Genomic DNA, 16,571 nt, shown 5'->3' with positions numbered 1-16,571 from the left:
ACTAAAGTCATTTTGCTTTATAGTCCTTTGTTTAAAGCCAGTGAAAGCCCCTTTTATTCACAATCCTATTCCCTAAGTTCAAGACAGGGCCTTTTCCTTGGTAGGAGCTCAATAAACATTTAATAAATTGAATTCCATTGACATTCAACCCATAACCATTTCCAGAGCTTTCCAGCTTCTTATCTTGCCTCCATCCCCTCCTCTACTTTAATCTGTTAGATGAATTAAACATCATTCTTCTCATAACAGCTCTCCCTTGGTTATTTTCCTATTGTTTATAGGCTAAAGTCCACTTGACATTCATTTCAAGACCCACACATTAGTCTCTACCATTGCATCCTTACTTTTCACTGTTGCCTTAATATAAACCTTTTATTCCATTCATACTGTCTATTAACTGTTCCTGAAATTTTTATTTCCATTCTTTTGTTCTTGTTATTTCTCCACCTGGAATGCCTTTACTGTCCTTCTTTTCTTAGTTGATGCTAATTCTACCTGACCTTCAAGAAGTCTTCCCTAATCATTCTAATATTTGTACTTTTAGTAAATAAGTATATGTTATTTGGTACTTTATTACTTACTGATCCATGACCCTTACTTTATGGTTGTTTTGGGACATTATTAGATTTTATATGTATGTGTATTTTATCTCCCTTGTTAAATTGCCAATAATTATTAAGTGAGACCAGCAGTCAAAAATAAACTTTCTACTTTGGAATCCGCAGTCAGTTTTCTGTTTGGATTTGAATTGTTCATTCTTTGGGTTTTTGAGATTGCACATCAATAAATAAGGCGAACTGAATTTCTTAAACTGTTGTGTGTTTTGCAAAAAGAAGAAGAAGAATAAGGAAAATTGCTCCCAGAAAAATTGTAAAGATAAAGATCGCTAATACATTAATATTTTTTTATTGTAAGATGTAATGTGTCAGATGGTGAAAAGTAAAGCAGGGAAGTTGCAATTTTATTTATTTTTTACTTTTAAATGTTTTACTTATTTTTGAGAGGGAGTGCTCACGTGTGAGTGCCAGGGGGATAGAGGATCTGAAGTGGGCTCTGCGCTCACAGCAGAGAGCCGGATGTGTGGGGCTCAAACTCACCAACTGTGAGAGAGCTGAAGTCAGACAGCCAATTGACTGAACCACCCAGGAGTCCCTATTTCTTGCAATTTTAAATAGATAGGCAGAGAAGCCCCTCAGAGAAGGTGAAATTTGAGTAAAGACCTGAAGGAAATATAGGAGTGATTATCTGGGAGAAGAGTACTCCAGCCAGGAGGACAACATGTGCAAAGACCCTGGAGCAGAATGTGTGTATGTGTATATGTATATGTATTTATATGTAAGCATATATGTATATATATTTATAGTTTGTATATATCATATACAGAATGATTAAGGGGAAGAGTAGTTGGAAAGATCACAATGGCAATGGCAGAGAGGACAAGATATTGTAGGACTAGGTAAGCCATTGGAAAGACTTCACATTGTTTATTACACTCCTTGGTATTTTCTATGGAGTACTTTGCATAGGAATATGTAATTTTGAATTTTAATAATAACTGTAGACCATCCAAGAATGAGGTACTTTTAGGCAAATTTTAAGAACTTTATATTCTCTCTGAAGAAGTGGTAATAACTCAAGAATACCAATGATGAGAGTTAACTAATATTAGTTCTTTTGTTTTATGGTTTGTAATTACAACTTTTTTTCTTTAACCATAGGTAAATTAACATGATGGATTTCTCCAAGCTACCCAAAATACTTGATGAAGATAAAGAAAGCACATTTGGTTATGTGCATGGGGTCTCAGGGCCTGGTAAGTAATATGTAATAATCTCAATAGTAAAGATTCCTAACTTCAATTAATGTCTTTTCAGGGCATTTTAGGTAAAATACGCAAGTTTCTGTTCACTCACAGAAGTTCTATTTGCCCCTAAAAGATTTCATAGTTGCTATAAGACTGAGGTAATACCTCCATCATAAGAGCTTCTTTAGCATTCATTACCTTTTTTTTTTTTAATCAAGTTTATTATTTATTTTGAGAGAAAGCATGTGTGCAGGTGAGTGGGGGAGGAGCAGAGAGAGGGGAATAGAAAGGGAGTGAGAGAATCCCAAGCAGGGTACAGAGCCTGATGTGGGGCTTGATCTCATGAACCATGAGATCATGACCTGAGCTGAAATCAACAGTTGGACACTTAACTGACTGATTCACCCAGGCACCCCTTTTGCATTCATTATCTTAAGTTGATAATTATTGGGCACTAATTTGTGATATCCTATTTATTATGTATGTGTGTAATTGGTGTTCAGAGTTTTAGATATGTCTTAATTTTTTGTTAAATCTGAGGTGAAATAAGACTATATAATATAAAATTTATTGCTTTTAGTATGTAATACCTTGCAGATAATAGGCATTCAGTCAATATATGTTAATGTGGTTTGAACGTCAGTAATTTTTTTCAGAGCATTTCTCAACAATATCAACCTTGGCTCTTTGAATATATAAATGCTTCTGGATGTTTATTTTACATTTTCACATAACTAGGTATCTGTGGGAAAGTTTTATGACATGAGAATGATAATAGAAAGCAGTTAAAAACTTTGTTTTATTCTGCCAAAACTTGGGGTACTGCATTTTAAATAATATATCTCATTCTAGTTTTCATTCATTTTACTCCAACTACAAAATATGATTCATATTTTCCAAGGTAAAAGCCACTCATTGATTTATAATCCTTAGTGCCATGGATACTTATTTTTCCTTATGTCTCTTTTTTTTTTTTTATTTGAGAGAGTATGTGTACACAAGCAGGGGAGAGGGGAGAGTATGTGTACACAAGCAGGGGAGAGAGAGGGAGAGGGAGAGGGAGACGGAGAATCTTAAGCAGGCCCCATGTTTAGCACGGAGCCCAGTGCAGGGCTTGATCTCACGACCCTGGCATTATGACCTAAGCCAAAATCAAGAGTCACTTAACTGACTGAGCCACCCAGGTGCCCCTCCTTATGTCTTTTTATAAACCTCATGCTATAGTCTTTTTGTTCTAATCACAGTGGAGGTAATGACCCTTTTCTGGTGTTTATGCAAATGAGGTCAGTAAGTCACAGTGTTTATTTCTCCCTAAGAAGTTTCTATAGCTTAGAACTTGGTGTTTGAGCTTGAACTCATTGGCAAAAACACATTTCAGTGTTGTCAGTTTCTTTTGCCTTTCCAAGTAACAGTTTTCCCCTTGATTGATGATCAGAAGGGTCTTTAGGAAAGGCAGGCTATATTCAAGAACTTTTAGGGAAAAGGCAAAAAAGAATACCATCAAAAGAGTTTAGGTAAAAATATTTGTCTGAAACTTGTAGTAAACTGCTCCTAGAACCTATTTCTAATTCTTAAGTACTTAATAAAATGATAGAAAAATGGCATACTTTTGGGTTTATGAAATATGATTTAAAATTTTAGTTATCTCTGACATTTCAGTGCATCTTAACTCTTATATAGTAGGTATAGAGGTAAATATTTATGAAATTAACAAATCTTCCTTGTTCTAACACAAGTTAATTAAATATTAATACTTTAATAGTTTCCCCTTGGATATTAGTACATAGTTCTAATTAATTGTATCAGGAGGCTAAATACATCAAAAATAGAGTTATTCTGGGCTGCCTAGGTGGCTCAGTCCGTTAAGCATCTGACTTCAGCTCAGATCATGATCTCATGGTTCGTGAGTTTGAGCCCTGCATTGGGCTCTACACTGTGCCCTGACAGTGCAGAGCCTGCTTCAGATTCTCTGCCTCTCCCCCACTTGTGTGCATGCATGTGCACATGATCTCTCTCTCCTACAAAAATAAATAAACGTTAAAATAAGTAAGTAAATAAAACTATGGGGCGCCTGGGTGGCTCAGTCGGTTGAGCGTCCGACTTCGGCTCAGGTCATGATCTCGCGGTCTGTGAGTTCGAGCCCCGCGAGCTTACAGCTCAGAGCCTGGAGCCTGCTTCGGATTCTGTGTCTCCCTCTCTCTCTGCCTGTCCCCTGCTCATGCTCTGTCTCTCTCTCTCTCAAAAATAAATAAACATTGGGGCGCCTGGGTGGCGCAGTCGGTTAAGCGTCCGACTTCAGCCAGGTCACGATCTCGCGGTCCGTGAGTTCGAGCCCCGCGTCAGGCTCTGGGCTGATGGCTCAGAGCCTGGAGCCTGTTTCCGATTCTGTGTCTCCCTCTCTCTGTGCCCCTCCCCTGTTCATGCTCTGTCTCTCTCTGTCCCAAAAATAAATAAACGTTGAAAAAAAAAAATTAAAAAAAATAAATAAATAAATAAACATTAAAAGAAATAAATAAATAAAAAATAAAAATAAAGTTATTGCTACACAGATCTGAAAATGTACAACTTTCCCCACCTACCAGAAAAGTAACTTTTACTTACTTGACAATGTGATCTAAAATAGTAAGTATAAATTCTGGTTCAGTATTTATAAGAAATAGGAATTCTTGGGGCACCTGGGTGGCTGTCAGTTAAGCGTCTAATTTCAGCTCAGGTCACGATCTCACAGTTAGTGAGTTCAAGCCCCGCATCGGGCTCTGTACTGACAGCTCACAGCCTGGAGCCTGCTTCGGATTCTGTGTCTCCCTCTCTCTGCCCCTCTCCTGCTCATGCTTTGTCTCTGTCTTTCAAAAACAAATAAGCAGTAAAAATAGATTTTAAGAAATAGGAATTCTTAATCGGGACTTCACCCAGTGGTAATGACTAATTATAAACATCCTTATGAAAGACAATTTTTTTTTCTAGATTTTATTTTTTAGGTAATCTGTACCTAACATATGGGGCTCAAACTCACAGCCCCGAGATTAGGAATCACATGCTCTACTGATTGAGCCATTCAGGCACCCCTGAAAAAAATTTTTTGGATGCATATGTGAGTTTTTCTAGGTAGAGCTGTTATTAGTTTATCAAAGAGGTCCTTGTTTCAGAAGAATTTTAAGAGCTACTAATGTGAAGTGTTAGAAATGAAAGTAAAGATGTTGTTTTAAATATTATTTCTCAAAGGAATAAACAACACAGTTTTGTTTCTCAAAACAACACAGCAAACTGATACTTGTGTGGCATTCTGCCGTGCAGCTCTTGTTCCAATTTTAGTTTAAACATTTTTTTTTTTATTCCCAAATCCATCATTCCATGTATTATAGCAACCGGCATGATCAAAATGTGTCTCGATGCTGCTAGGTTTGCCAAAGAGAACTTTGGACTTTTTGAAAATAATTTTCATCTGTATTATGTAAATGAATAAGCTTTAGCCTAACACATATATTTTGTTTACCTCTATATCGGATGCTAAAAATGCATATTTTTGTGAAACTGTATGTATGTTTCATAGTGGGTGTTTTCTTTTTCTTATGAGTATGTAAGAGAGGTGTATATTTGGGTTAACCGGATATTTTAATTATCTGTAACTATTCACAGGATCTTAAGTTTTCACAACACTCATTTGTTCTTTTCAGTGGTTACAGCCTGTGACATGGCAGGTGCAGCCATGTATGAGCTGGTGAGAGTGGGCCACAGTGAGTTGGTTGGAGAGATTATCCGACTGGAGGGTGACATGGCTACTATCCAGGTGTATGAAGAAACCTGTATCCTTTTTGGTTCAATTTCTTGCCACTTTCTACAAGTCAGAATTTAGGGATTTATAGCAAAGGTGGAAGTAGCAACCACCAATGATATCAGACGCATGAAATGCTGGTGTTATAAAGAAACATGATTTTTACAGGAATTTTGAGGAAAGGTACTAGGAATTAATGATCTTATTTTAAGAAATTAATATTATCTTCTGAACGTTCATTGCTGTTTGTATTTTGGTAGTTCACAAACTTTAGGGGAAACCAATTAGAATTTTTCTTAAGAGTGACACATATTGTAGAAGAAAGCATAAACAGAATTAACAATATCAATTTATATGGTTAAAATTCTCCAGTCATGATTTCTGTTTAAAATAGTGAATTCATAAATAAATCAGTCACTACTGTCTGCCTGTATTCTAATAAATAATGCTAGATGACATGTTACATTATGGTTTTAGCACTAGGAAATCTTTACTTCTTTGGTTATCATAATTTTGGCTTTTAGGCATAGTATTTATGTTCAGTTTTCTATGAAAAAGATAATGTGTTAAACTTTGTGAAGAGAAACTACTTTTTTTTCAACTTAATTTATGTGTTTTACTTAAATTGACTCTTAAGGGTAGTAGTAATTCTCCTTATTTATTATTATTATTTTTGTTTAAGTACAGTTGACATACAATATTTTATTAGTTTCAGGTGTATAACATAGGGATTTGACAATTATATACTTTATGAAATGCTCACCATTATAAGTATAGCTACCATCTTACCAAAGTTATTACAATATTATTAACTATATTCTGCATGCTATACCTTTTTATCCCTGTGACCAATTTGTTTTATAACTGGAAGTTTGTACCTCTAATCTCCTTCACCTGTTTTACCCCTCCACTCAACCCTCACCCCTCTGGCAAACACCAGTTCTCTGTATTTATGAATCTGTCTCTGTTTTTGTTTGTTCATTTGTTTAATTTTTTAGATTCCACATTAACATGAAATTATATGGTATTTGTTTTTCTCTATTTTTCTCTGAATTATTTCATGTAGCATAATACCTTCTAGGTCCACCCATATTGTCGCGAATGGCAAGATTTCATGCTTATTTATGGCTGAGTAATATTCTCTTGTGTAATGTACACATATGCATATATGTTACAGTGTTTTAAGTATATATACACACAGGTATGCTGCATCATCTTTACCCATTAAATCTATCAGTAGACACTTCGGTTGCTTCCATATTTGGCTGTTGTAAATAATGTTGCAAGAAATACAGCGGCGCTAGTTTTTCGATTATTTTACTAAGATTTATTTGGTACAACTTTTTTGTCATACTAAAATACATTTTTTTCAGGTAATTTGTCTCTCTGTGTGTGTACTGGTGTGCTAAATCAAAACAAAATCATCTGGAGATTTAAATAAAATTAGAAGTCTTTGTAGCTATGAAATCATGACTAATCAAAAAGACTTTTTTAAAAGACTTTTTCTATTGTTAGCTTTATCTTTTATTCAATCTTTTACGTGGTTTGAAGATTTAAGATAAAAACAAATGAAGGTGTATACAGTGACAACCCTCTTCACCATTGTCATCCTGTATTTGGCCAATTTTCAAAACACATGCATGCGTGCAGCCATTTTTATTAATTCCTTTTATTGTATACCCTTCTAGGTTGTTAATTGCATATATGAACCAATATAAATATGTTACCTTTCTTCCCTTTTTTCCCCAGAAGACAGCATACTATATGCACTGTTCTGTACCCTACTTTTTTTTATGCAAGATGGATAGGTATGTGAAAAATATAGGAAAATGTTAGTGGTAGGATCTAACTGGTAGATATGAGAGTTCACTGTAAAAGTCTGAACTTTGCTCTAGGTTTGAAAAGTTTCATAATGGAAATGAAAATATATTTTGGAGATCTTTCTAGAGCAATTCATAGAAGCTCCTATTCTTTTTTTACAGCTACATAGAATTCTATCATATGAATATTATAATTTATTGATCTCTTTAATGATAGAAATTTTGGTTGTATCTAGTCTATATGTGTTATAAACAGTGTTATAGTGTAACTATAGGAGGAATTCACAGAAGTTGGATTCTTGGGTCAAGATTTATGCATTTAAATTTTTTATTTTGCTGAATTGCTGTCAATAAAAGTTGTACTGATTTTACTCTTGTCAACAAGTATGTGAGAGCAGCGTGATTTCAGTGTGCTTACTTGCAGGTTGTATTCTTTTGCTTTCCAAAACCACTTCTTAATTCTTAAGATTTTAAGTTTTTGTGCCACGTACTAGTATCCTTTTTAGGGGATTGATATTCCTCAGTAGTATAGCTGAAATCATGTATTAAGGAGAGTTGGAACAATGTATTAACCATATATCGCTGCTGTTTTTAGCTCTGTGGTTCCCAGACTGTGCAGAAGGCATACTGGGCAGCTGCAGCAAACTCATGTGATGCCCCAGGATATTTAAAAGTTTTGAGGTTAACACGGGAGTATTAGACATGTTGTCAGACATCACGTGAACCAGTAGCTTCAGTTTAATAAACACTTTCATTATTCGGCCGCACTGTATTCTTGTCAATGATGTCATATCTTTGGGAAGCTGAGTGTTTGGGGATTGCTAAGCTGAAAAGCAAGTATTGTACAAAAATGAATGTGGAACAGGTATTCAGTTTGATTCCAAGGTTTGAAAATGGTACAGTGCCCAGTAAGCACTTACATCCCATTTGTAAGAATTGATGTTATTTAAAAATGAAATTAAAAAATTTTTTTCTCTCAGTCTATATATTTTTCTCTCAGAGTGTCATTCAGTTATTAGGACATACATATTTATTAAGTTGTTTGGATATAACTATTTAATAAGTGGAATTATTAGATAACATCTTTTGTCACAGTGACCTGTGGCCTGAAAAAGTTAATGGAACACTAAGGATGTTGTGAACTGAGAAAGTTTGAGAATTTCTGTTTTAGCTTCTTAAGTATCATTTCCTGTTAAACTGTGATACTTCCTTTTTATAGAGTCTCTAAACTTTCAGAGTGAGTTTTCCTCAACTACTGTTTCTAGCGGGTGTGTCTGTTGGAGATCCTGTACTCCGCACTGGTAAACCCCTCTCAGTAGAGCTTGGACCTGGCATCATGGGAGCTATTTTTGATGGTATTCAGAGACCTTTGTCAGATATCAGCAGTCAGACCCAAAGTATCTACATTCCCCGAGGAGTAAATGTGTCTGCTCTTAGCAGAGATGTCAAATGGGATTTTACACCTTGCAAAAACCTGCGGGTATGTCTTTGAAACCAAGATTTCTAACATTGGTGAAAGAATGTGAAATGGATGTTTAATGAACTATTTTGTACTCTTTAATAAAAATAGACCACAGAAGTATAGTTTAATTTTTTCTTTAAATCTGCTAGAAGAATTATAGAATATGTTTTATTGATAAATGAAGCAAATGATTTAAGTAATAGCAGCAAGGATGAATCTGCCTGATATTTATTTGAATGTTAAACAGCTTGATGTTTATTTGAACATTAAACAGCCAATACATTTGTTCTCTAGGTTGGTAGTCACATCACTGGTGGAGATATTTATGGAATTGTCAATGAGAACTCACTCATCAAACACAAAATCATGTTACCCCCACGAAACAGAGGAACTGTAACTTACATTGCTCCACCTGGAAATTATGATACCTCAGTAAGTAGTATATACACTTTATCTCATAGTGTGGCCCTCCCTGATAGTCCCAAGAGTACCCATTTTAGTGTCCTAAATAGCCATAGAAATGATACTTAATGTGCGAGTTTTAATTAACTCCCATAATTTTTTTTATCATGATGATTTAATACCCTTATGTATTGCAAAATGATTACCACATAGGGTTAGTTAACATTTCCATCAAAGCACTTTACCTACTTAACCTTTGTGTGTGTGCAGTGAGAACAATTAAGATCTACTCTTTAGCAACTTCCAAGTATATAGTACTATACTGTTATGTACAGTCATCATGTTGTACATTGGATCCCCTTATGCATTTTTTTTCAAGTTTTTATTTAAATTCCCATTAGTTAACATACAGTATAGTGTTAGTTTCAGGTGTAGAGTGTAGTAATGCATTACTAACACCCAGTGCTCATCACAATAAGTGTCCTCCTTAATACCCATCATCCATTTATAACACCTCCTCCTGCCCACCTCCCCTCCAGTAAATCTCAGTTTGTTGTCTATAGTTAAGTGTCTGCTTTCTGGTTTGCCTCTCTTTTTTTCCCCCCTGTGTTCATCTGTTTTTTGTTTTTTTTTCTTAAATTCCACATATAAGTGAAATCATATGGTATTTGTCTTTGAGTGATTTGTTTTCACTTTTAGCATAATACTCTGTAGCTCCATCCACATCATTGCAAATGGCAAGAGTTCGTTTTTTATGGCTGAGTAGTATTCCACTGGGTGGGTGGGTGTGTGTTTTAGCTTCTTGCTAGGACACACACACCACATCTTCTTTATCCATTCATCAGTTGATGGACATTTGGGCTCTTTTCATAATTTGGCTATTGTTAATAATGCTGCTATAAACATTGGGGTGCATGTGTCCCTTTGAATCAGTATTTTTGTATCCTTTGGGTAAATACCTAGTAATGCAATTGCTAGATCATAGGGTAGGTCTATTTTTAGACCTTTGGAACCTTCACTCTGTTTTCTACAGTGGTCGCACCAGTTTGCATTCCCACCAAGAGTGTAAGAGGGTTCCCCTTTCTCTACATTCTTGCCAACACCTCTTGTTTCCTGTATATAACTGCCATCATTATTTTTTATAAAGATTTTATTTTTGAACTTGGGCTTGGGAATACAAAAAGCAGAACATAGTGAGTTATTTTTTTTTAAGGGAAAGCAATATCTAATATAACATTTTTCCTGCTTCTTAATTTATGCTCATCTTAAAGCCCTGATTCTTTAGGCATAGAGTAGTCTTTGATTTTTAACTGTTAATCTATATTTGCATTATTAATTGTATAATGGATTATATGAATTCTAACTCTGGGTAGGTTGTTTAAAACTTAGTCCTTTAATGTTATTGCTAGTCAGTAAAATACAGTAGACTTATAATAGTCTTTGTGGGTATGAAGATAACTTTATTAAGAAGACTATTGTAACAAATAATCTGTTCCAGATGAAATGTGAGTGAAAACAATTTTCTAGTCATTTCTCAAGAGTAAGTCTTTGCTCTACAAAATATAGAGAACAAAAGATTTAGATTGGGATTCTGGGCAATCAGCTAGCCTTACCAGCTTAAAGACTCACACACATGGAAGGAACACTCTGAGGTAGACAGTTCAAATTCATGGAGTAACAAAATTATAGATTGCTATAAGTCTGTGGACATTGGGATTATTTGTGAGTAGTTGAAACCATCTCAGTGTTCATAAATGTTAGAGTATTACTCATTATGTTTTTGCTTTTGTAAATATTTAAAAATACTTTACTTTATTAGATATTTTAGGGTTCTTAATAAGTATTTTTTATTAAATCGGTATAAGAGCACTATAATAAAGTAAACAAAGGAAAGAGTAATACAAAAACTTTCATTTCTCCCTCAGTCCCAAGCGTATCTTCTGTATCTTTTTAAGACCTGTCCCTGTGCATATCCATATCATTTTTTTTAACTATTCTTCTATTATTTGAAATAGGTCTTTCTCAACTCCTATTTTTTTAAGCATTAAAACTAATAAATGCACCTGGTTAAAAAAAATTAGAACTGTATATAAAGATTTGCAGGGCACCTGGGTGGCTCAGTCAGTTGATCGTCCACCTCTTGGTTTTGGCTCAGGTCATGATCTCACAGTTCATGGGATTGAGCCCTGCGTTGGGCTCTGTGGTGACAGCATGGAACCTGCTTGGTATACTCTCCCTCTGTCTCTCTCTGCCTCTTCCCTGTTCACACACATTCTCTCTGAAAATAAATAAACATATATATGAAAAAAGATTGGCAATAAGAAATATAAATCTCCTCCACTTCCACATACTAGCTTTCTACCCCCAAGAGGAATTTGGGGTTACTTTGATGTTAGAGGAAGAAATGTTCATAAATTTGACTGTACTTAACATCCTACTGTATTTCTATAGGATGTTGTCTTGGAACTTGAATTTGAAGGTATAAAGGAAAAGTTTAGCATGGTCCAAGTGTGGCCTGTACGTCAAGTTCGGCCTGTCACTGAGAAGCTGCCAGCTAATCATCCCTTGTTGACTGGCCAGAGGGTCCTTGATGCCCTTTTTCCGTAAGTTTGAGCTATGTCCTGTGGTTTTTCCTCAGAGGATTATATGTGGTTATTGTTTCCCTGCCTTATAGATATCTTATGTGCTAATGCTATAATAAATTTTATCTAGAGAAATAATAGTAAATTAGTTAAAAATGTTCATATATTGCCAATGTTTATTATGGAGTGAAATCATTGACACAGTTGCAAAAAGAGTATTACTTCTAACACTTTTTGAAAAAATAAAATTTCCAGAAAATCTGTACCCAAACAATATAGCTATCTTTATTTAGCTGTCCTGGAATTAGTAGACTGGTGTCACTATAAATATGGTTTCTAAAATCAACTGGGCTCTCTGTGCTGCCCAGGAATCTTTCTTAATTTATAGTCTGCTGTTTGCCATTTTCTTCATCAGCTGCTTAAAAACCTCAAACCTCTTGTCTTTAAATCTCAGACTTTACCATACTCTGCTTTACTTTCAACAAAAAGACTTCATCATTTATTTCACAGAAAAGACAGAAGCTGTGATACAGTAACTCCTTCAACTTCTGAATCACGAACCCACATACGTCCCACTTAAACCCTTCAAACCTACCCTCTGAGTTGTTCTCACTATTTCTCACAAGATCTTCGATCCTGTGACTTATTAGTCAGCACCTCCTGTTTCCATATCCTTCAGGAACCAGCTTAAGCTTAATAGTCTGTCACTCTTATGGATACTGGCCAATAGACTATATTTTCTTGTTCCTTTGTTTTCTGTCACACTCACCTGGCAAAATCCCAACTGAATCTGTCCAGCCACCTCCTGCTCCCAAGTCTACACACAGGCTGCTGAGAAATTCAGTTAATCAGTGCAAGGTGGTATCTCACTGCTGGGTCCCAAATCCTACTGCATTTCTCTCTTTCCCATTCTCCTGCTCTCCTCAGCAGCTGTTTCAGACCTCTGCACCTGCCTCAGGTCCTGGGCTCTACTCTTCCTTCTTCATTAGCAACAAATGATCATACTAGAGCCTTCACATGTGAAACTCCTTCCATTAATGTACACTTCCATTTGTCCCCTCTCATCTTTCCTCTTTCTGGAGCTTATCGTACCTCATGTCTCCTCAGGGACCTCCCTCTGTAGGTTATCTTCCTTTTATTTCCCATTTCATGAAAAAATATCTACCTTCTATCCTTTTCTCCTTTCTGTCTTCCACTACTTGTCTCCTCATCTTCAGACTCCCTGAAAAAATAAATTAGCCATCTCCACTTTTCCCACTGTAATTCACAGTGCCTGCCCAGCTGGCTTGCCCACAGTTGTAACTACTGTCACTAACATTCTCACTCACTACCATACTGATAATTCAATAAATAAGTTTTGGTATTTCCTTAATTTCTATGACTTTGAATGTTGAATGTTGCTGCCTATTCCTTCCTCCTTGAAACACCCTGTTTTTGTTCTTCCTGTTAGCTTCTATACACAAGTCCTTATTCTCCACTGCAAGTTCCTTCTCGTTTAATTTTGATATTTCTTAGAATTTTTCCCTTTCTGGGGCCCCTTACCCTATGTGGATAACTTTGTCCACTCTAATGACTTAAATCTTCCCCTACATATGATGACTTCCAAATCTGTATCTTCCCCCAGATCTTGTGTGAGTTCCAGACTCACATTTCACTTCTGATCATGCCTCTCCTTTTGAACATCTAATGGGTACTTCTAAGTCAATATGTTCATAGCTAAAATCATCATCTTAATCACCACTCCCTTCCTTGAAACTTGTTCATCTTTTTTTGTTGCCTGTTTCAACGGCTATCATTATCCATCCAGTGAATGCTGAATCTAAAATCTATGATTTCTCTCAAGGATCATTCTTACCTGCTCACATCTAATTATTGAAGAAGTGCTTTTATTCTCTTACCCAGGTATTTTTTATCTACATCTTTCATCCCTACTCCATGATTTTAATTAAGGATCTTACCCTCGGTCCTGCCATAATCACATTTAATTAGACTTCTCCTTAGTCTTGCCTTCTTTCTAAAGGATTGTCCATATTACATAATGACACATCTAAAACACATAACTGGTCCTATACTGTTTTGCTTGAAACCCCAAATGCTTTTTATTGCTCTTAAATCCTCCGGCGCCTGGGTGGCTCAGTCGGTTGAGTGTCCAACTTCAGCTCAGGTCATGATTTCACAGTTCGTGGGTTTGAACCCCATGTTGGGCTCTGTGATGACGGCTCAGGCCTGGAGCCTGCTTCAGATTCTGTGTCCCTCTCTCTCTCTGTCCCTCCCCCACTCATGCTCTTTCTCTCAAAAATAGATAAATATTAAAAAAATATATACTCCTTAACTCCTTATAAAACCATCTGGTCTGTGATCTGGCTATTGCTTACTTTCCAGTATCATGTCAGCCACTTGACTGCCCAGCTTCCTTATGCATCATCTTCCAGGCATCCTGAAGGACTTTTAGTTCCTCAAGCAGTGCTCCCTCTTGCCCCTGGACCTTTGGATATGCTGTTTCCTCTACTTAGAATGTTATTTCCCTTTGTCTGGCTAATTTCTGTTTCCTTTCAGGTCCTTCCCTTCAGAAGGATTTCCTGACCCTACTCCAATCCAGTGTCAGACTTTGCACCCCTTCCTGTGTTTTCCCCTAGCACCTCGGATGTTCTCTTGATAGCATGTTTCACATTGAATTGCTGAACTTCCAAACTGGGGCACACCCAGCCCTGCCTCCCCATCCAAGTTAAAAGTGATTTGAGGGGCGCCTGGGTGGCGCAGTCGGTTAAGCGTCCGACTTCAGCCAGGTCACGATCTCGCGGTCCGTGGGTTCGAGCCCCGTGTCAGGCTCTGGGCTGATGGCTCAGAGCCTGGAGCCTGTTTCCGATTCTGTGTCTCCCTCTCTCTCTGCCCCTCCCCCGTTCATGCTCTGTCTCTCTCTGTCCCAAAAATAAATAAACGTTGAAAAAAACAATTTAAAAAAAAAAAAAAAAAGTGATTTGAGAGAGGTATACAAAGCCGTAGGATGAATGGACATGCCCTTGGGGTTTATCAGAGTCACTGAAAGGTTTGAGGGAGAGGGACATCTGGGTGGCTCAGTCAGTTGAGCGTCCAACTTCATCTCAGATCATGATCTCACAGTTTGTGAGTTCAAGCCCCACATCGGGCTCACTGCTGTCAGCCTGTCAGCACAGAGCCCACTTCAGATTCTCTGTCCCCTTCTATCTGCCCCTCTTCCACCTTTGCTGTCCCCCCAAAATAAATAAGTATTAAAAGAAAAAAAAAGGTTTGAAGAAGAAAAAAAATGTTTAATATGTATTAGTTTAATTTTGAAGAAGTCTGTCATTATTAAGGTCATAATGTTTCTGTGAATTTTATAATAAAACAGTATTGCAAAGAAATTTCCCTTAGCATTAAATTTCATTTCTCCTGCCCACACCCTCCTGCTCTACATGCACACTTGGCATGTGAACACACACACAGACATACCACACCATTCACTTTGCCCTGCCCTTAAGGATATTTCACTCTCTCTTGCCACTTCTTAGGAAAAGTTTGAATGTAGCTGCTAAATGGCACTATAACCACCAGCTGACTTTGGTTTACACCGCTGGAATGTGAGCTCTGCGTACAGAAACATGGCTATCTTATTTGCTGGTGTCTCTCCAGCCATTTCAAACAGTTTTTAGTGCCTAGGAAGTACTTTATAAATAGTTATTCAGTGTATAAAAGGGGATTGACATAACACCTTAACAAAATTCTTTGTTCATTAACCTTTATAGCAAGATATGATTTTCTTAAGTCTTATTTTTTGCCTCAAGACAACTTAGAAAAGTTGTTTAAATTTTTCTTTTAGCTGTAATTCCTATATTGTGCTTACATGAACTAATTTATATAAACATTCCAAGTATCATTAGTACTGTTTTATTTTCATATTCCTTTTCCCCAGGTACTTTATGGCATGTACCCTCCCAATCTAGCTATTAAAGGTGGTAGAGATGGTTAATGACAATAAAAAACATACACTGTTACAGGTACCAGCTGCGGAAGCAATTACTGTATCTGTATATCTATCTTTGTATATATATAGATACAGATGAAAATGTTTCAAAGTGCTCTGTTTCTTCAACTTGTTTTTCTGTGTCACTTACCTACTTTATTTGTTAGTAGTAATTAGCAAGTGTAGTAATCCACACTTTGTTTTCTCCGCTCAGATGTGTACAGGGAGGAACTACTGCAATCCCGGGGGCTTTCGGCTGTGGAAAGACAGTGATATCGCAGTCTCTATCCAAGTATTCCAATAGTGATGTGATCATCTATGTAGGATGTGGTGAACGAGGAAATGAGATGTCTGAAGTCCTCCGGGACTTCCCAGAGGTCTGTACATACAAAGCTTCAAATATTATTTTAGAGAAAATACCACTAACCAACTTCCTTTGGCAATTAAAAAAGCTTTGTCTTGGACCTAGAGCAATGCTCTGATTTGTCAAGGATCTCTTAAAGAATTTTCTGATTATATTTGTGATTCAATTTGTATATTCCAGGAAAGGAATTTGAATTTTTCTTTTTTTTTTTTTTTTTTTTAATTTTTTTTTTTTTCAACGTTGATTTATTTTTGGGACAGAGAGAGACAGAGCATGAACGGGGGAGGGGCAGAGAGAGAGGGAGACACAGAATCGGAAACAGGCTCCAGGCTCTGAGCCATCAGCCCAGAGCCCGACGCGGGGCTCGAACTCACGGACCGCGAGAT

General features: G+C 36.6%; 1 protein-coding gene across 3 annotated transcripts in view; it reads left to right on the top strand.

Moving 5' to 3' along the window:
• ATP6V1A (ATPase H+ transporting V1 subunit A) overlaps positions 1–16,571 on the top strand; it is a 66,205-nt gene that overhangs the window by 27,548 nt on the left and 22,086 nt on the right. For all 3 annotated transcript variants that reach the window (XM_086675395.1, XM_025912911.2, XM_086675394.1), the window contains 6 exons: positions 1,719–1,813; positions 5,479–5,607; positions 8,662–8,876; positions 9,153–9,290; positions 11,712–11,863; positions 16,036–16,198. In XM_086675395.1, the coding sequence (XP_086531521.1) occupies positions 1,729–1,813; positions 5,479–5,607; positions 8,662–8,876; positions 9,153–9,290; positions 11,712–11,863; positions 16,036–16,198 (882 nt within the window). In that variant the 5' untranslated portion in view covers positions 1,719–1,728. The remainder of the gene's footprint in view (positions 1–1,718; positions 1,814–5,478; positions 5,608–8,661; positions 8,877–9,152; positions 9,291–11,711; positions 11,864–16,035; positions 16,199–16,571) is intronic.

This window comes from Puma concolor, chromosome C2, assembly GCF_028749965.1.
Source record: "Puma concolor isolate L17-30 chromosome C2, mPumCon1.1.hap2, whole genome shotgun sequence".
Lineage (NCBI taxonomy): Eukaryota > Metazoa > Chordata > Mammalia > Carnivora > Felidae > Puma > Puma concolor.
This window is presented reverse-complemented; position numbering and strand designations above follow the sequence as displayed.